At 43.4% G+C, this 21,561-nt stretch overlaps 1 protein-coding gene across 1 annotated transcript; it reads left to right on the forward strand.

Moving 5' to 3' along the window:
- Window positions 1–7,550: 7,550 nt before the first annotated feature.
- Window positions 7,551–11,418, forward strand: OTOR (otoraplin). The gene is made up of 4 exons (XM_061435662.1): window positions 7,551–7,746; window positions 8,114–8,253; window positions 9,148–9,258; window positions 10,117–11,418. The coding sequence occupies exons 1-4, from the start codon at window positions 7,632–7,634 to the stop codon at window positions 10,138–10,140; spliced, it is 390 nt and encodes a 129-aa protein (XP_061291646.1). The 5' UTR covers window positions 7,551–7,631; the 3' UTR covers window positions 10,141–11,418.
- The last annotated feature ends 10,143 nt before the right edge of the window (window positions 11,419–21,561 follow it).

Raw genomic sequence — 21,561 nt, forward strand, 5'->3', positions numbered from 1 at the left:
TTGTGCTGGCTCTTTGCTGCCGCACAGGCTTGCTCTGGTCGTGGAGAGCAGGGGCTCCGCTTCACTGCGGTGCACCAGGCTTCCACGGCGGTGGCTTCTCTTGCTGTGGAGCACAGGCTCCAGGCACATGGGCTTAGATGCTCCTCTGCATGTGGAATCCTCCCAGACCAGGGATCAACCTGCGCCCCCGACTTAGCAGGTGGATTCCCATCTACTGCATCTCCAAGGGAGTCCCCTAGAATGCTTTTGAGGTGTATCTCTATTGCGTGGGTCAGCAGTGTGTTCTGCAAATGGATGGGCATTTTGAGTTCTTTCTGGTTTGGGACCATTGTGAATAAAGTGACTCTGAACATTCACATGCAAGTCTGTGTGGGACATAAGTTCTGTGAGAAGAGTTCAAACAGAGAAGTGACATCTGATTACTTTTGAAAGCTGTTTATTTTGGGAAAAAATCCAATTTATATGAAAGTAGCTGAAAAAGTACATAGAACTTCCATAAATGTTTTTGAACTGTCAAGGAGGGGAAATTTCCCCACCACCCCTCCTGAATTCTTCTAGCTGGACTAATAATGAAAGTGACACAAAACAGATTAACAGAAAATACAAATGTCAGTTCATGTGCACAGAGGTCCCATAAAAATGAGAACCTAAATAGTGGCCAAAGCAAACTTTTTTATTTTTCAATGTGTTTTTTATAAGTTACGGTATTTGTCTTAAATTAGTGGCAAATGCTAAATTTAATTTTGGCAACTTTTAAATCTGCTTCAGAAATAATTGTATTACTTTACAGATGATCCATAGGATTTTCTCTTCTTGTTTTTTCAACAAATTGTATATAATATTATATTACAAAGGTTGTAACTTAAGCTATAAAAACAGTCGAAGCAGGCAACTTTTATACCTTTTAGAGAAAGAAACAATAGAGATGAATTGACAGAACAGAGAAACTTGGGTCTTGTGTGCTCAATTAGTGAGGACTCTAAGCAGTTTGTCCCTGGTAGTAAATTCAAGAAGTAATAAGGTTTATACAAGTTTCTTCACCCGAATTCCCTCTGTCTGGTGAAAAGGGTGTCTTACCCTTGGATGCAAGGGGCACACCTTCCTCACGAGAGATTTATCTTCTGCTTTCTGGGGCACAAAAACGAAGGTCAGAGTGTCACGCTTGCTGGTTGTGTTTTAAGTAACTTTAATTCAAACTAATCACTGTGCCACTGTGGCTTACTTGGGGAGCCCTCCTGCACCCTGGCAGAACCATCTGAGAGCGTGTGGACCTAGTTGCTCATCACCCCTTAATCTTGCAGGGTGTATTTTCTAAGTACAAGACCAGTCTTTCACATAACTCTAAGATGACCAGCAACATCAGGAAATAGCATCCATCCGATTTATTGATGTCCCAATCATGACCCAAGAATCAAATCCAGGATCATGTGTTGAGTGTAGTTGTCACGTCTCTTTAGTTTCCTGTCAATTCCTCAGCCTGTCCTAAGTCTTTCAGGATCCTAATTTTATAGAGATATCACAACTCTATGTCTATGGATATATCTATTCAATTATATTAAAAAGTAATGAATTTGCAACAGTACCTCTGACTGCAACCCCATGGCACTGGGTTTATTATTGCCTTCCCCATCTCCTTACTTGTAATCTATTTCTCTCCTCCAGGCCCATTAATTTTCCTGTATTTATTAGCTATATTTTGAAGATGATTCAATCAAACTAGGATCTTCTGACTGTTCTTACCTTACTCATCTGTGGGAGCTGTACAGAATGTCTGAAGACAGCAGATGTTGTCACCATTAAATATAGTGGTTTTCAACTTGAATTTAACTTTCAACTTTGGCTACATATTAGAATCATCTGGAAGATATTTGCAAATACTCAGACCTAACCTATAACAGGATTTCCCAGGTGGCTCAGCAGTAAAGAATCCACCTGCCAATATAGGAGGTTTGGGTTCAACCCTGGGTCGGGGAAGATCTAGATAGAGGAGGAGGTGGCAACCCACTCCAGTATTCTTGCCTGGGAAATCCCAGGGACAGAGGAACCTGGTGGGCAACAGTCCATGGAGTCCCAAAAGAGTCAGACATGACTTAACAACAACAATAACCTACCACCACCTCAACTAAATCCCAATCTCCAGGAGTGAAACCCAGTCATCAATGCTTCTCAAGCTCACTGTGTAATTCTAATGTGAATCAAAGTTAAGAATTAACAAAGCAGATTTCTACCTTTATGAAGTAGGTTATATGATTAGATTTAAATGCAGGCTACTGATAAATAGAAGATAGTGTTAAAATGGAAACTATTATGAGAGGCTCACATCTGCATTTTTTTAAATTGGAGGATAATTGTTTTACAATGTCATGTTGGAACACATGAAAAGATGCTCAACATCACTCATCATCAGAGAAATGCAAATCAAAACCACAATGAGGTACCATCTCAAGCCAGTCAGAATGGCTGCTATCCAAAAGTCTACAAGCCATAAATGCTGGAGAGGGTGTGGAGAAAAGGGAACCCTCTTACACTGTTGGTGGGAATGCAAACTAGTACAGCCACTATGGAGAACAGTGTGGAGATTCCTTAAAAAACTGGAAATAAAACTACCTTATGATCCAGCAATCCCACTGCTGGGCATACACACGGAGGAAACCAGAAGTGAAAGAGACACGTGTACCCCAATGTTCATCGCAGCACTGTTTATAATAGCCAGGACATGGAAGCAACCTAGATGTCCATCAGCAGACGAATGGATAAGAAAGTTGTGGTACATATTCACAATGGAATATTACTCAGCCATTAAAAGAATACATTTGAATCAGCTCTAATGAGGTGGATGAAACTGGAGCCTGTTATACAGAGTGAAGTAAGCCAGAAAGAAAAACACCAATATAGTAGTATACTAATGCATATATATGGAATTTAGAAAAATGGTAACAATAACCCTGTATGCAAGATAGCAAAAGAGACACAGATGTATAGAACAGTCTTTTGGACTCTGTGAGAGAAGGCAAGGGTGGGATGGTTTGGGAGAATGGCATTGAAACATGTATATTATCATATGTGAAACGAATCGCCAGTCCAGGTTCGATGCATGATACAGGGTGCTCGGGGCTGGTGCACTGGGATGACCCAGAGGGATGGGATGGGGAGGGAGGTGGGAGGGGGATTCAGGATGGGGAACATGTGGTGGATTCATGTCAATGTATGGCAAAACCACTATAATATTGTAAAGTAATTAGCCTCCAAAAAATTAATTAATTAATTAAAAAAAAAAACAATGTTGTGTTGGTTTTTTGCCATACAACAACAAGAATCAACCGTAAGTATCCATGTACCGCCTCCCTCTTGGACCTCCCTCCCGCCGCCCCCATCCCACCCCTCTAGGTCATCACAGAGCCCCAGGCTGAGCTCCCAGTGCTATACTGTGGCTTCCTGTTAGCTGTCTATGTTACACATGGCAGTGTGTATATTTCAGTGCTGCTCTGTCAGTTGGTCCCACCCCCTCCTCCCCCTGCTATCTCCATTTTAAATGTAAAGGCTTGAGACGTCTCTGGTGACCCAGTGAGTCCACACTCCCAGTGCAGGGACCCTGGGCTTGGTCACTGGTCAAGGAACTAGGTTCCACATGCTGCAACTCGGAGTTTGCACACACACACGCAGCAATGAAGATCAAATATCCTGTCTGCTGCAGCTAACACTGAACGCAGCCAAATTTGTAAAAAGGCTTAAAGTATTTGTAATCAGGTTTCTGTATGGACATGTTTTTTAAATTAAGTTTTATTAGAGTATGGTTGGTTTACAATTTGTGTTAGTTTCTGCTGTAAAGCGAAGCAAATCAGTGTTACGTATATCTACTCTTTTAGATTCTTTCCCATATAGGTCATTACAGAGTACTGAGTTTCCTGTGCTATACAGTAGGTTCTTATTAGTTAAAGTATTTTCTGTTAGGGTATTTAATAGGCATTTTGTCTCTTGAAAATGAATCCAGCAAAGACGTAATAGTGAATGTGAAATCCTGGCTAAAAATCTGTGCCGTATTTGATTGCCCTCAAGCAGCACTTGGGAGAAGGCAATGGCACCCCACTCCAGTACTCTTGCCTGGAAAATCCCATGGACGGAGGAGCCTGGTGGGCCGCAGTCCATGGGGTCGCTAAGAGTTGGACACGACTGAGCGCCTTCACTTTCACTTTCACTTGCATGCATTGGAGGAGGAAATGGCAACCCACTCCAGTGTTCTTGCCTAGAGAATCCCAGGGACGGTGGGGCCTGGTGGGCTGCCGTCTATGGGGTCGCACAGAGTCGGACACGACTGAAGCGACTTAGCAGCAGCAGCAGCAGCAGCAAGCAGCACTTCTCCAACTTTAATGTCCATACAAATCACTTCTATATCATGTAAAAAGTAGTTTGCAATTTAGCAGGTCTGCGGTAGGTTCTGAGAGATTTTATAAAATGATGCTAAAGTTGCTAGTCTGGGCACCATGTTTTGGTGGCAAGACCCCAGCATCTCTGCCCTGATCATTTAGTTAATGAGTCTTAATTTGAAGGGTGTAATGAACCTCTCTTGTGTGTGTGTGTGTGTGTGTGTGTGTTAAGTCTCTTCAGTGGTGTCCCACTCTTTACGACCCTTGGCCTGCAGCCCACCAGGGTCCTCTGCCCGTAGGATTCTCTAGGAAAGAATACTGGAGTAGGTTTCTTTGCCCTCCTCCAGGGGATCTTCCCAACCCAGGGATCAAAACTAGGTCTCCCACATCTCCTGCATTGAAGGCAGATTCTTTACCACTGAGCAACCAGGGAAGCCTGAGCCTCTCTTTAGGTCTGATAAAACCTAGGGACTTTCCCAGGGGGGAAAAAAAAGAGAGTATACATGCATGTACATACCTAAGCATACAATTCTGCGGGATGACGCATGCTTTCAATGAATACCAGTTTATGAATACCAAGCATTTTTCTGGGTGCTAAAGGTAGAGCAATGGACAAGATGGAAAAGGTCCCCACCTTGTGGAGTTTTCACTGTGGCGCCGGGGGACAAACAGCCACCAAGAAAGTGAACAAGCCATGTCAGGTAGTGAAACATGTATTAGGACAGGGTCCCACGGTTTTGCGTGGTGGACAGATTGGGTTGGGGGAGTGCAAGAGTGTCTCTGTTAAACTGGTCTGTCTGTCGAGCCATCTTGACCATCAGAGGCCTGAAGGCCAGTAACTGGAGGAAAAGACAATAAGCCCAAAAGGCATGAAGTAGATATGAGCTTCAAAAAAAAGACAGAGAGGCTGGTGTGGCAGGAACAGAGCCAGGGAAGGACAGTGACAGAAGATGATTCCGGAGGACGCGGGGAGGTGGGAAGATCCTTCAGGGCCTTGAACATCACAGCAAGGAGGCTGCCTCCGTCCCATCCCCTTGTCCAAGCCTATTTTTGCATCCTAAAGGAGCTACAGCCCCCATTTTTGAGAACCCCAGACTGAGAAGCTAATTTAGGAACTAAAGAAAAAAAATGTCTTTGGGGGATTAAAGGTTCAGAGAGTCCATCTGAAAATCCAGAAGAAGGAGAGAAGGAAGCTCAGGACACAGTCCATCTCTGGACCACCAGCCCCACCCTACCCCCACCCCACCAGACCCCGAATGGTGCACTACCAGGCACGATGGCTTGCTGAGTTGTTGCAAGTTTGAATTCCTATTTGTGAGTAGACTTTTACAGAGAAGCTTCTAGTTTCCACCCCATCTCTTCCTGCTGCAGAACCCTAGGACATCGCAGGCCTGCTCAGGTGGCCCTCGGGAGGCTGGGGTTTCTCTTTTCTTAGTTCTTGGCCTTTGAACGGCCCACGATGGCTTCTTAGCCTCAGCTTAGCTGGCTTAGTTTTGACTGCTCAGGCGCGGCTTTTTCCAACGTTTCACTCTGCTTTGAGGGGGCCTGGCTGAGTTTGTGCAGTCATTTCAGAAAGTGCCTCTTACATGGCAATTGTCTTTGAACTCGCCTGTGTCAAGGGCTGGCTGGAGACTGTTACAGTCTGTGAAACAGCTGCCGGGTCAGGATTAAGAGGGTTTGATTGATGCTTTCATTTTCCCCGAGATCCTCTCAGGCCTCCAGATTATAGAAAGAAAAACCGCACTGGCATTCTGCTTTCAAAGATGATTTCTAGGGAATTCCCTGGCGGTCTAGTGGTCAGAGATTCCAGGCTTTCACTGCTGAGGGTGCAGGTTTGATCTCTGATCGGGGAACTAAGATGGCACAAACTGCATGGTGCAGCCAAAAAAACCTGGAAATAATGGGAGAGAGGGCACTTTAAAAGAGAGAAGTGGCCCCAAACACCCTCTAACAAGCAGCCGGCCAAGTGTGTCTTTCTCCCGACAGTAAACCCTAGGGCCCGGGTCTTTTTAAATTCACTCTGTTGCCAGTGCCCACAGTGCCTGGCACATAGCAGGCACTCAGGAAGTAGTTGTTGAATAGATGGAGCCAGGTATTAGCGCTTTGGCTTTGATGACTTGTAGCGGTGCCCCTCTTCCCGCAGGAAAGATGCCTGGAAGTAGGCCAGGCAGGGATGGGGGTTCAAGGACAACACAAACCTCCAGCTTTACTCCCTTCTCTATTAGCCATGCACATTGGAGACTGAATTTCAAAGATCTCCAAGACAGGAGGCAGAAAAAAGCCAGTTCCATTTTCCCAAACCACCTACCCCATCTCCCCGCATTACTAGGGTCTTAAACATGTTACAATCCATGTCTGACCCGATACACATGACTCCTAAGGGTCCCATCATGAATGATTTGTAAGCATTTGTAATCAATGTAAGCATCCTCTACTTATCTATTATATAAATCCAGATGTTATTAGATGTTTGATCAAAATTATTTGTATTAAGGATATAGATACCACATCTTCAACAGTTTTCTATGGTTAGTACATCTTCTCATACACTGAAAGAATTTGATGTTTGAACTAAAAACATTTTTTAAATGATTTAAAATCCTCATAGTTCTTTCAACAATGTCTTCCTGATGCAATAAACCACAGCAAAAGTTACTCTAACAAGGGTGGAGGATTGTCATACTGAGTAAAGTATGTCAGACAGAGAAGGAGAAATATTGTATGACATCACTTATATGAAGGATCTAAAAAGAAATTATACAAATGAGCTTATTTACAAAACAGATATAAGTCTATGGACTTTGAGAATGAATTCAAAATGAATAACCAACAAGGACATACTGTATAGCACAGGGAAGTCTGCTCAATGTTATGTGGCCGCCTGGATGGGAGAGGAGTCTGGGGGAGTCGGGATACACGTATGTGTATGACTGAGTCCCTTTGTTGTCCACCTGAAGCTATCACAACATTGTTAATCGGCTATACTTCACTATAAAATAAAAAGTGTTTTTAAAATAGTGGACTATTCTGGATAGCATTTGTGTGTAAAAAAAAAAGACACAGCGTTTGAGTCTCTTTAGAAATTCCAATGCTGAAGAACCCCTAGAGCCCCGTCACTGCTATGGAGGCCGAGGCACGGGTAGCTACCTCCCCATTGGCTGCAGGGGACTCGCCCAGATGTCTGGCTTTCACATAAAAGACAGGAAGCACTGAAGTCAGTCTCCACTTCCACTCAAAGGGCGAAAGCAAAAACAGCAAAAGAGGAAGATGGCAAGACTGTTGTTACTTTTCCTCCCAGGTCTTGTGGCCATATGTGCTGTGCATGGAATATTTATGGACAGACTTGGTTCCAAGAAGCTGTGTGCAGATGATGAATGTGTCTGTAAGGACTTTTTTACACCTTTTATTACCTTTCTATTATATAATTGAAAAAAAAAATATCCACTAATAGCGTAGAATCTAATTGTATTTGGAAGTGAATCTTCTCTAATGTGCATGCGATTAGTGTCGTTTGTCCCGGTCTGTGCCTTTTGTGTCTCAGCATGAAGAATTCACTTGGCTAAGATTCTGTTGGATGCTGTTTTAATAACCTTAGTTATCTTCTGGAATTGAATGTGAGCTATAAACCAGGAGGTGTTAGTCACTGTGATTTCCTAGTCTTCTGATATGCTCTGTGGTTTTTCCTGTTATAAAACCCAGGCGTCCATGCTTTCTTCTTCAAGACACTATTTCATGGTTTTTCCTTCCAGATACTATTTCTCTGGCCAGAGCTCAAGAAGATTACAATGCTCCGGACTGTAGATTCATTAACGTTAAAAAAGGACAGTGGATCTATGTTTACTCAAAGCTGGTAAAAGAAAATGAAGCTGGAGAATTCTGGGCTGGCAGCGTAAGACGAGATCATTTAAAATATATAAAATATCTTGACATATGTTGCCCTTAACTTTTCCTCTGTTACCTATCTTCGATGCCTTTTAATATTTAAAACTAGCTGTTAAGAACAATAGAGGAGCTGTGGCTATGCAAAACTTCATGTATATTTGCTTTTATTGCATTTTAAAGAAACAAGGAAAACTTCATCACAAAACCCAATGTAGGTTTATCTGCTGTTTTGGCAAGAGAATGTAGTCGAACACATGGGGGCGTGAACATCCCAAAGAGTTTGAACCTTATTCAAAAATACTTGAGTGGATTTGCCAAGTAAAAGGCATGTGTGCTGGCAGTCAGGCTACATTTCAGTGTTTTTAAGGAAACTTTAGCACCCTCGTTCACTCCAAAGAATCTGCTTTCTTCAGTTAAAACACACAGGGGTGGGCCCTGGGGAGGGATGAAGCTGAACTGATCTACTGTCCCCCACTGCAGCTCCAGCTCCAGAGACATATTCTCAAGTAATGGAGAGTTAAATCTGAAATGCACTCAAGAATATGTTCACTTGAATTTTAAAAAATGGGGAGAGTCCTTTAAAAGTTCTTTAAAATAACAGTGTCTATTTACTTAAAACCAAAACAAAAAAAGATACAGACTTCATTTATGGGTTCCAAAAAAGATTTCTGGGCAGTTCACAGATGGCACGATGCAATGCTAAAAGTAGGGAGACCAGTAAGAGTGGGCCACAAAAGAACAGACACACAGTTTCTGTGGGTTGAAAGTTGCTGGGAGTGAACTTGAGAAGCAAGGCATTGGTAGTTTTATGATTCTCATGGACAACAAAGAGGATGCCTGAGGGTTTCCAAAAGAGTATCACATCTGCTTTCCCCTCTCTGTTACATTTCTGGGCACTCAGGTCTATGGCAATCAGTCTGAGGATGAAATGGGAACCGTGGGTTATTTTCCCAGCAACTTGGTCCAGGAACAACATGTGTACCAAGAAGCCACCAAGGAAGTTCCTACCACGGTAAGCGTCCCTGGGGCTGGGGAGAGGGGAGAGAAGGACTCAGAATGTAGATGTAGGCAGGTGTAAAAAGATGCATCATGCAACTTACAAGCTGCGTCAGGTAAAGTCCCCCACTTCCAAGGGTGACGTCTCTAGGCAACGAGACTTGGGAGAGCATTTATACCTACTATCAATGTGGAAAGGTTAGTGAACTCTCTCTGTCACTAGAGGAAGTGTTTTAGTTGTAAGTTATCCTGGAAATGACTCCACGTCACAAAGAAAGAAGCCAAAATAGTATTGACTGACTCTTACTGACAGGCTCACTTATCAACTAAACACTTGGTCTGAGAAAAATATCAGCACCTGTATTTATCATTTATTTAATAAAATCAAAACATTCTGGAAAAAATTTGAATGCCTGTTTTTGTGATAGAGAGACCCTACTTATGTATGAAAAAGAACCATCCTTTTCCTAATGCTCTGGGGTCTTGTATAACCAAAACAGAAATAAAAGATCCTTTTTGAGTGACTTTGCAAGGTGGTTATTTTGAAATAATTCTTCTGGAGCTAATCACTGTGCAAAAAAAAACTTTAAAACATTGACCAACCTACACAAATGCAACTCATTTGTCATCATGTCTTAGCATTGAACTTGAATGTGTCAAAAATCATAAATTAAAAGTGTATTTGAGAATTTTCATTTTAAGTAGTTTTTGAGTTAAAGTAAAACTTGAGTCATTCTCTTGGGGTTCAAGCTTTACTTATTTTAACTCCAGATTTCCCTTTGATTATGTATGATTTTAAATAAAGAATATACATCTGTTTTTTGGTCCTGCATGTTCAGCTCAGTCTTTTTTCGCTTTTTTTTTTTTTTCCTAGGATATTGACTTTTTCTGCGAGTAAGAAGTTAGACAAATTCACCGATAGAAAGGAAACTTCAGAAATAAAGGAAAAAAACAAAACAACCAAAAAATACCTGTCCCTGTTTTCTGACTTTTGTTTCAAGGGTTTGACTTGAGCCTGGAGATGGCAGATAAAGGGGAGAGGAGAGGAGAGGGTGAAGGAGGAAGAAGGAAAGAAAATGGGAGGGGGAATGTTCTCCTGGTCTGGTCTTCCAGACTACATGGAACTGGATGACGTTTGCCTCAAATGGGTGAGTTGAAAGCAGAGAATTAGTTTTTCAGCCTAGAGCCTTCTCTTACAAAGGGATCAAATAGAAGATGGTTCATTTATAGTTATTTCTAAATAGTAATTCTTCCCAGCTCTTTGGATCCTCGAATAAATTTAAGGTCATGGTTCTTTTTTTGGACATGATGTCTTCTAGTCTCTCTGGCCAGCTGCAATATTATAATGTACCCCAATGGACATAATATTTGATGCCTTTGGGGTGTGAAGCTGCTGGAGGAGAAAAAGAACTGTTGGACTATGCTTCTAAATTTCTTTTAAAAAAATGTCTCACAAATTATTTCAGTTGAATAACTTTACCTTCTGAACAATAAATTTACCTCTCCCCAAATTTTAAATAATGTAAAATTTTAATTTCAATAAATTTTAGTTTTAATAAAGTTTAAATAATTTTAAATTTAAATTAAACTTTTAAATTTTAAATCAGTTTAAGTGGTGGGGTGCTTTATGAAATATTTGTAATATAATAATTCCCCCTTATTATGTGCTATTACTGGATATTATTCAAGCTTCAAATCAAAATATTTAAAAAAGTCTGTGGGTTATTTTGTCCACTTCTATTTCAACTTTGAATATCCTCTTCCCTAAGTCAAGGGTAATATGCTAAGACATCTGGTGAGGGGATTCAGGTTTGGTAATCCTGATGGGCCCACAAGTTTTTTCACAGTTAACTGGAAATCAGCTTTGATTGTGTGTTACTAATGTAATTGTTTTGATGTAGTCATGAGCTTTTGTTTGTTTGTTTACATGTAATTAAAATGCCTGTGCTACACTCAAAATTTTCACAATTTCCGAGTTAAAAATGTTTAAAAACACTTTCAGCTTGAGGAATAGAAAGTCTGGGAGGTGGGAGTTGGGAATGAGATTTGTTCCCGTTTTCTGCAGTCTGATCATCCCACAAGCATAGAGAGGAGGATTTTTAGGACAGGTTGGAGACTTGGACTCCAGGGTCATTTTACAGCTGTGTCCACTGTGACTTTGGGTGAATATATTTTTGGCAAACTCTTATGGAGGTCAGTCAAATAAAATGGTATCCCCCAAGTAAAAGCCCCTTAAACCCAAACCTTTTTTTTCTTCTTTTTTTTCTACTCACTTTATTCCTAAAATGTTTCAGGCAGCATCTAGATCTCTCAACACAATTTTAAGGTAAGAGGCATTTATCCAACCTCTGTTTCTATCTGCCTGTTACTTGCTGTCCTCCCCTGATTCCAGATACCCCATCACCTCTCAAGACATCCAGCACCCCCACTGTGCCGTCTACCCAGAACCCCCATCTACCCAGGCTCAGGCATCCAGCCTCACTCCTCAGGTACAGGGCTTCCAGCTGTAGGCTCCCTCCTGGCCCAAATCTGCTCCCACCCTCAGGACTGGTCTCATCCAGAAATTCAGAGCTCATTGACTGATTCAAATCTCCTGGGGCTCACCTGCTGGAAAAGAAGGAAAACTCTTGCAGGAACTTTAAATACCATCTAGGCTCTGGGAAGGAGAAGGCAATGGCACCCCACTCCAGTACTCTTGCCTGGAAAATCCCATGGATGGAGGAGCCTGGTGGGCTGTAGTCCATGGGGTCGCTAAGAGTCAGATACGACTGAGCGACTTCACTTTCACTTTTCACTTTCATGCATCGGAGAAGGAAATGGCAACCCACTCCAGTGTTCTTGCCTGGAGAATCCCAGGGACGGGGGAGCCTGGTAGGCTGCCATCTATGGGGTCACACAAAGTCAGATACGACTGAAGTGACTTAGCAGCAGCAGGCTCTGGGAAAGCAAAAAGTCATCCCTGGACCAGTAGGCGTAGGGCCTCACCTGGGAGCTGGTTAGAAAGTGGAGTCTCAGGGCCCACCGCAGACCTTCTGAATCAAAACCTGCATCTTAACAAGACCCTCGGGGATTCACGGACACATCGTAGGAAGGGGAAAACTTCCTTCTACCCTTCTCGACCCTGTGGCTGGACCTAAGAGTTAAAACTGTTGTAGGACAGGTAAATAGGAAAAAAGCATACACATTTAATTCATAAGATTTATGGAAGGATAAGGAAATAAGATGAGATTTGGACATGGGTAGCACAGACAAGTCGGTTCCACGAGCCCACTTAGGGAGAGGGAGGCGGCTTAGGGCAGGGCAGTGGGTACCAGTGCGAGTGAGGGACTTCCCTGATGGTCCAGTGGCTAAGACTCCATGCTCCTAATGCAAGAGGCCCAGGTTTGAGCCCTGCTCAGGGAACTGAGCTCACATAAATCACATAGATCTCAACTAAAAAAGATTCCTCATGCCACAACTAAGACCCAGTGCAGCCAAATAAATTTTAAAAAACCTTTTTTTAATTGAAACTATAAAGTTAATTTTTTTCCCCAAAAGTGGGTACCACTTCAGGATGAGGCCAATACGGAAAGCCTGTGAAGGTGAGAAGAGTCAGAGCATGGGGGGTGCTGGCAGGCAAAAACTTGAAATCTTTTTTTAAGGATGTGTGGAATGGGTGGCTCAGAAAAGCTGGGTGATGAAAGCAGAGCCCAGGGCACCCAGGAAGAGGGTGGGCTGCACAGCTTAGTGCTGCCATTTCCTAGCTGTGCACGTGCTTGAATAAGGTCCTAACCTCGAGGAACCTCCATTTTCTTGACTACAAAAGGGATTATGGACAGTCTAGTGGCAATTACTGGCAGTCTAGTGGTTAAGACCCCGTGTTTCCAAGGCAGGATCAATGAGTTCAATTGCTGGTTGGGAAACTAAGATCCCACATGCCATGTGCTGTGGCAAAAATAAAATAAAAAATGCAGACTTAGAGAACAAACTTACGGTTGCTGGTGGGGAAGGATGGGAGGAAGGGGTGGTTAAGGAGTTTGGGATCAACATGTAAACCGTGCTGTATTGAAAATGGAGGACCAAAAAGGTCCTACTGTGCACAGGGGACTCTGCTCAACGCAGTGTGGCAGCCTGGATGGGAGGGGAGGGGGAGGAAGGATGGGTACGTGTATACGGACGGCTGAGTCCCTTTGCTGTCCACCTGAAACTATCACAACATTGTTAATTGGCTATACTCCAATATAAAATAAAAAGGTTTAAAAAAAAAAACAAAGTAAATAATAAAAGGGATCAATGACAACTTTGTGGCTGAGTTGCGGCAAGGTTTAAATACAATGTGTGCACAGGGTCTGCACGGGGTAGGACCCCTAAGCGGCAGTCACTATCAGCTGACCCGAGAGGATTTCCGTGGATGATGCCCTTCACTCCTACACTTGTGCTGTAACCTACCCGACGCCTCACTGATCAGACACTGCATTTCCCCATCAGACCAGCTGGAACGTCTACAGCAAAGATATTTGGAACACTTTCCAGATTGCATACTTTTAAGTAGTTTTATTTTATTTTTTTTAATCACCTAAAATTGTCTGACAGTCCCAAGTCATTTCAGGGCCATGGTGTGAAATATGTGTGTATAATTTTTTTTCAAGACTATTTTTTGTTTATTTAACTCTGCCATATGTACTTTTACATATATATTCTTTTACATATTGCATGCATAATTTAGATTCAAGGTCCCAGTTCTGGTCACAGCCATTCATCAGCATCAGCATGTAAGGGTCACCACACCTTAGAAAGATCAACTTGTATAATTTGCTCACCCATGAGACCTACAGTCAGATAAGTGTCAGCGTGTAAACTAATCATATTAAGGTTGTCTCATTTGTGTATCTCCATCCTAGCAGGGGTGTAAACAGCAGCATCTCTTGGGAAATCCACCTCATGGTGGGGGAAGGGTGCCCCACCAGAGCGTGGTCCCTTGGGTCCACAGCTTGAGGGCAGCTGCTGTATCTGCAGGGCTGTATGCTGTCCCTCTGCTCTCTGGAGGTGGGAAGTTCAAGTTCCTGGCCAGACATTCTGACCCTCATTCTGTTGAAAGCCTTGTATAAGATCCAAAGCACACAACAGCCCAGGGGCCACTGGGGAGAGAGAACTCCTCCTCAGATCACAACAGGGACCCACAGGGAGACTGAGGTACTGTGGTTTCCACTTGCTTTCTAAAAAGGCACGCATGGGTCAGAATGCATACTGAGGAGGACGTTATTCGGGATAGATTACTAGGATGCATAACGTTATATGTGATACATCTTTGTTACGGTAAATACAGTAAATATAAGTAATCTAAACAGGCTGCATTTGGCTGGTTCCTCGTGTTATGTCAAAGCCAGTGGAACTTCTGCAATGGAATCGTCGTAGATTTCAGACCCCTCGACACTCTTCCTTATCATGTGGGACACTGGCTCAGACTTCTGTTGTTTGTCACCAAGTTCATGTCATTTAAACTCTTGCTTCCCATTTTATTCATCTACATGTGGGAATAACAATGCCTTTGAAGACAGCAATAACTAACTGTGGGGGTGATTAAGGGGATTAAATTAAATGAGATACTGTTTGTAAAATCACCCAGCACAGTGCACAGTACACAGTAGGCATGTAACAAACGTTAGTAAAACTAACTTCAAAATGAGAGGCTTTTAAAATCTTTTTGAGGGACTTCCCTGGTGGTCCAGGTGTTAAGAATCTGCCTTACAATGCAGGGGACATGGCTTCCATCCTTGGTCTGGGAGCTGAGATCCCACATGCTGAGGAGCAACTAAGCCTGTAGGCCAGAACTGCTGAGCCCCTGCGCTACACTAGAGAGTCTGTGGGCCCCACGAAAGATCCTGCGTGCTGCAACAAAGGTCCCACATGCCGCAACTAAGGCTGGACACAGCCAAGTAAATACTTATTTTTTTTAAAAAAAGCATAAAACATTTTGAAACCTTGGAAAAACTACAGATTTTTCTAAGTGAATCAAAAGTATATCTTGCGCACCTTTTATTTCCAGAACACTTCTGTCTTTCTCCATAGTTTTTTTGGAAGTGGTTTGCGAGGCATTCTGCAAACACTTAGCATGAAGATGCAGACACGCATATACACAAGCTTGACAAATGTTATATTTAACGTCTGGGATGGCACCTCTTTCCTACCTTCATAACTGGGGAAATGTTTCTGGTGCTCTGTCAAAGAGATGTTTAAAAACACCTGGGCACCAGGGGGATACTGTTCCCTTATAAGCCTCAATGCCCTCTTTCTTAGAGTTCTTCCTGCTCTCACCCTCCCGCATCCTCAAAGGATATTGCCAATGGCAGGAGGCCATCAGACTCTTCCTGGTGTCTGATGTCCCGCCAAGAGCAACTTTGCTTGACTTCAGCCGCTCCTTCTGAGCACTCACAGTTGTGACATATCCTTGGGGTGACTAATAAAGAAGTGGCTAGAGGTCTTTCAGAGTAAATCCCTTGCCATCCTGCAGAAACTATTAAAGACTGACCTAATTAATGAGCCCATAGATCTGTGAGGCACCTCATTTTCAGAGAAGAGGCTTTAGAATTCCCTTTCTTGGCTATTTCCCTGGAACAAACATTCAGCGAATGGCAAGAAAGGGCAATTTAAGGCCCCACTTTGATTACCTGCTGAAAACACCATGAGCTCATCTCTCCCTGCCGTTGGGCAGCACATTCCTGCTGCAATAGCATTCCTTTTTGTTAAAAGTTGTATCTCTTGTTCAAGGGGCCGGTGGTTGGGCAAGCTGCTTTGCTCTCTGCAAACCTGCGAGAGGTAAATCAGAATCTCCATCAGATATTAAGAATAGAGACCCAGTTTTTCGATTCCCAGAGGTGAAGTCTTAAAACCCTTTCCCCACCAGTCCTAGCAACGGTTTTCTTTCTGACTTGCTATGTGAAATAGCAAAGTGAAACAGAGTAACTGATGTGATTGTCAGGATAATCAAGCCTCCAGTCAACTTCTACCAGAAAATCCAGATCATTAGGGTCCCCACCTCCTTCCCTGCCCTGATGGTTTTGGTAAAGACACAGTTTGTGCAAAAAATACTTGAGTCACAGTTGACTTCGTTCAATGTTCACAGTGTGGTTAAATTCAGCAGTGGTTTTTGCACAGTCAAGTTTTAGAAAATCCTAGCCTATTTCATATGCTTAGAAAAGAGGTAAATTGAAGGTGCCAGCGCTCTAGGCATCATGGGCTCCTGACCCTTGATAAGTGTGGGCATTTACTGCTTCTCAAGTTTATTGGCCGTGCCCCCAATTCTGTACAGGGAAATAGGAAGCTTCATTCATGTCGCACGTAAACACATCTCTGGAGGGAGTGGGTATTTCAGCTCCGTATGGAGAGAAGACATAGGAGCAAGCACTAGGAGGAAAAAAAAAAATCTCATTTCTTCAACAAGCGGCCTTATATATCTGAATGCTGGTTGGGGGCGGCAAAGAGAAAGGGAAATCACACAAACTAATACTATTCCATGTTGTACCCTTGAAATACAATTTTTATGACTTAAAGGCCTTTCCACGGTATGGTGTCTTCTCAGCTGTATCACCTACAAAACCCACAGTGTAGCGGTAATTTAATCAGGAAAATGATCTATTGATCCACACGCTTTATATAACCTACCCTCTAACCCATTATTAACAAAGACAGGGAACGTTCCCCAAACCATGATTTAAATATTTTTCTAAATGGAAATGACTTTTCTGTCACCTGTGAGCAATTGTTTTAATCATTTTTCTCAAGAATAAGTTACACTAAAGTCAGTATGTTAGGGAGATAAAAAATGAGCTTGAGCTGTTAAATCTCTCCCTCCTTCTCCCCCACCCCATCTCATCTTACCTTCCCTCTTCCTTCTCCCTATTTGCTGCAGCATGTGAGTTTATTCTGGCCAAATGAACCAGTTGAGATGGGAATGTTAATTTGTTTGAGCCATCCTATGTCAAGCTGGGAAAAAAAATCATGGACTTCCCTCGCAGTTTAGTGGTTAAAATTCCACGCTTCCAGCGCCAGGTTTATGAGTTCAACCCCTGGTAAGGGAACTAAGATCCCACATGCCCTGTGGTTCGGCCAATAAACTGAATGAAATAAAATTACTTTTTAAAACAATCCCATGCCAGCTTTTAGATTTCCACAAACCCAAGGCGGAAACCTGAGTCGTGTTCCCTGGACCCGCAGTCAGTCAGCCCTCATTAATGCTCTCCTGCTGTTTCTCCTCCCTCTTGCCTCCAAAATGACTTATGGATTGTATAATCTGCTTCTGGATCTTTCCCTGAGCCGGAAGTTACTAGTATCAGTGCCAGCACAAACGGATCAACAGACAAAAGCCTGAGCCTTGACTCCCAACGATTACAAGAGACACACTGGTTCCCAGAACCAGCCTCAGCCGGGCTCGGGGGACAGTAGACACAGAGTGGGTCACCCGGATAGACTGGCAGTGCTGGTCTTCCTGCACAAAAAGGCAGGGGGTGCTGAGGGCACTTGAGTTTCCAAACCCACTGTTACCTGAAGCAGACAGAGAAATGATCCTGGGGGAAAGGAACCAACTATTTTGCATATCAGCTATAAACCAGTATCTTAGAGGAGGTTCCCCAGAAGCTCACCCTGAGATGAGGGTTCATGGACAGTGACTGAAGGAAGAATGACTCCCAGGAGAAGCAGGTGAGGGAGACAGGGGCAGCCGGACAGGGCAGGAGTTCAACAGGCAGCAAACCAGGCAACGCCTTGTGGCCCTGGCTTCTGCCTCGTCCCACCTGGGGCTCAGGTGCAGAAAGTGATGTCTTAGGGGCCATAGGGACCCAGTTGAGAAGCTGAGTGTTCTTCTGGCCCATTGGTCTTAATTAAAGGTTGCAGTAGGGGGATATCACCTCAAGGCAGTTCTGGTTCTCTCTGCATTTAGGTGCTGAGGTACACAACAACCCTCACAAGGACTTTCAGGGCGTCTGGGGGGAGCACCGATTTTATCTGCTGCAGCCCAGCTCTGCACAGTGTGCTCCATTTCACTTCATCCTCACAGCATCCTGTACCAACTGCATCTTTTGTGGGCGGCTGCACACATTGGTCGCTTCAGTCGTGTCTGACTCTGTGTGACCCCATAGACGGCAGCCCACCAGGCTCCCCCGTCCCTGGGATTCTCCAGGCAAGAACACTGGAGTGGGTTGCCATTTCCTTCTTCAATGCGTGAAAGTGAAAAGTGAAAGTGAAGTCGCTCAGTATTGTCAGACTCCTAGCGACCCCATGGACTATAGCCCACCAGGCTCCCCCGTCCCTGGGATTCTCCAGGCAAGAACACTGGAGTGGGTTGCCATTTCCTTCTTCAATGCGTGAAAGTGAAAAGTGAAAGTGAAGTCGCTCAGTATTGTCAGACTCCTAGCGACCCCATGGACTGTAGCCCACCAGGCTCCTCCGTCCATGGGATTTTCCAGGCAAGAGTACTGGAGTGGGGTGCCATTGCCTTCTCTGTCCTTTCTGGGCAAGAGGCGGCTAATCAGGCCTTTGATTTCCTTCTCCACGGCTTCCATGGACCCTGAAACTATGATGTGCGTTAGTGAGAAACTTTGGTGGGACCAGGGTGACATCTAGTGGTGGACTTGGGATCTGGCATTCAGAGAGAAATTTCTAAACTTGAGTCTACAAGTCAGGGCATGAGTGTCCTTCACAGCATTCAGAATCAATAATATCTGGGTCACCTCCTGGAATGGACTCAACTACACACCCCACCATCCCCTCCATCACCCACACTCTTAAAATCTGCCCACCACATGGCATGGATCAGGGTGGTGTTAATACGCCATTATTGCTGACCTTGTAATCAATTCAACTAATTTAAAAAGTCACACTTTAGGGGAAAGCTGACTTTTCACTTGGACTCATTTTGTATGTTAGATATAGAGCCCTGCAGAGTTTATAGATTGTTTTAGTTGATTTAATTCACTTATAGGAAAGCAGAAATAGCACCTTGAGCTCAGAGACTAGACGCTTCTCTAGAAAACAGTCAACATGATACCCAGCCCCCTGCAAGGGTGTCATGGGGGTGGCTGAAGGCATGGGACTCAGTGTCCAAGATCACGTTTTAAATAAAGTGTGGGGGCGGGGAATGCAGTTAGACAACCTGGCTTCAAGTAACAAGCTGTCCACAACATCATGCAGGAATATGATTAAAGAAAAGAAAGTCTAGATTTCTACCTGAGCTAACAGGGCAGTTCTCTACTGAGCGCATTTTGACCCCATACCCCCTAATCTTGGAGACACTTGGCAATGTCTGGAGACATTTTTCTTTTTACTGAAGCACAGTTGACTTACAATGCTGTGTTAGTTTCAGGTGTAGAGCAAAATGATTCCGTTTATATATATATATATACGTAATTTTTCAGATTCTTTTCCATTACATTAATAGGTCATTACAAGACATTGAGTGTAGTTCTGTGTGCTATAGAGTAGGATATTTTTTTCCAAACTTTATATTTTGTATTAGGGAATAGCCAATTATCAAAGTTGTGATAGTTCCAGGTGAACAGCAAAGGACTCAGCCATACATATACGTGTATCCATTCTCCCCCAAACTCCCCTCCCACCCAGGTGGCCACATAACATTGAGCAAAATTCCCTGCGCTATACATTTTATCTATTTTATATAGAGTAGTTTGTATTTGCTAATCCCAAACTCCTAATTTATCCTTCCCCCACCCACTTCTCCATTTGGGAACTATGTGAGTCTGTCTCTGTAAATTCATTTGTATCTAGAGACATTTTTGATTGTCACAAGTGGATGCTGCTAAACATCCTATTAGACCCAAGAAAGACCCCGCGGAGAATGAGCCAGAGCCAAAGGGCAATAGCGTCCAGGTTAAGAAAGTCTACTGTAAGGGGTGATATTGATCAGTAAATGAACGTTGAAAGAATAATAAATCCTAGGAAAGCCTAAGCAATGATCTGGTCTGAGTTCAGCCGGGGGTGTGTTTGTTTTCTAAGCAACCATTAGGTAGAGTTGGATACCTAAGAAATAGGTCTGTGCGGGCTCATCCTTACACGCATACCCCACGCCTTCCAGCGACAGGACACAGTACAGAGAACCTCCGTTTTGCAATGCGCCTGTTACAGATGACCATCAGCAGATTCCCTTCTCCACGATTTTAAACACAGCCCTTCTGCTTCATGCAGCTAGCTATGCGCGCCCCAGCTCCCCATGTAACATTTTGCCAAACACCTTCATCAGCTTGGGGAGGGCTCAGGGCTAGTGAAGGGCTGACGCATGATGAGGGCTGCAGGCTATCTGCATTTCTTCCAGCATTTATTTTCGCTCCTGGAGGACTAGGAGACTGCTTAATTGCTTTTCAAACAGCTATCATGCCCTCCTAGCTTTACAGCTTCTTCCAGAAGATGATTACAATGGTCTATTATTTTTCAAGCAAAAACAGCACTCCCTCACCCCTCGTAATATATGCACTGTCAATTTCAATAGCGCCAGCTGCCTTTACCTGACATGGCTCTCTTTCCCCCTTTATTTCCCCTCCTTTGCTGTTGTCAGCCTGTTTAATCTTTCTGGGAAGAGCTTCCTAGGCACACAATTATATTTACAGAGTCTCTATACACTTGTGGATACAATTAAAATTTAAACAGTGCACATTTAGCTTAATGTTGACATTTCTCATTCCTTAGAGGAGGAATTTACTTAAACATTAATAACTAAATGTGCAACAGACTTTCCAAGCTGAGAAGGGGAGAAAGGTGCACAACGCAGCTCTCATCTGTTAGAACTGTGGGTTTGTTTAAAAAAGATATGCAAATGGAGACCTACTTTCACTGTTCACTTTCATGCATTGGAGAAGGAAATGGCAACCCACTCCAGTGTTCTTGCCTGGAGAATCCCAGGGACAGCGGAGCCTGGTGGGCTGCCGTCTGTGGGGTCACACAGAGTCAGACACGACTGAAGTGACTTAGCAGCAGCAGCAGCAGCTGAATTTGAAATTGGTTACTTTATCTCATAGTGGAATCATATACCAATGTAGACTTTTGAACAAAATCCAAAGTTAACCTCTGCTTGTCTTGGCTCATGGCTTGAAGGGGCTGGTGTGATTTTTTTTTTTTTTTTTGAAGTTGCTATTGAATTTAAATTTAAAAGAAGGAAGACAGTCTTGCCCTTCTCTGTAAAAGCTCCTGCTTTCATGTGACAGAGTATTACAATTTTTAAAATTGACAATCTGAAAAGAAGGAAAGCAAAAGAAGGCTAAGATACACACTAGGAGCTGGAATTTGGGTTTGGGTCCTCCAAATCCTACACTCTCGCGCCTTCTCCCCTCCTCCA

The sequence above is a fragment of the Bos javanicus genome, chromosome 13, assembly GCF_032452875.1.
Source record: "Bos javanicus breed banteng chromosome 13, ARS-OSU_banteng_1.0, whole genome shotgun sequence".
In the NCBI taxonomy this organism is placed as follows: domain Eukaryota; kingdom Metazoa; phylum Chordata; class Mammalia; order Artiodactyla; family Bovidae; genus Bos; species Bos javanicus.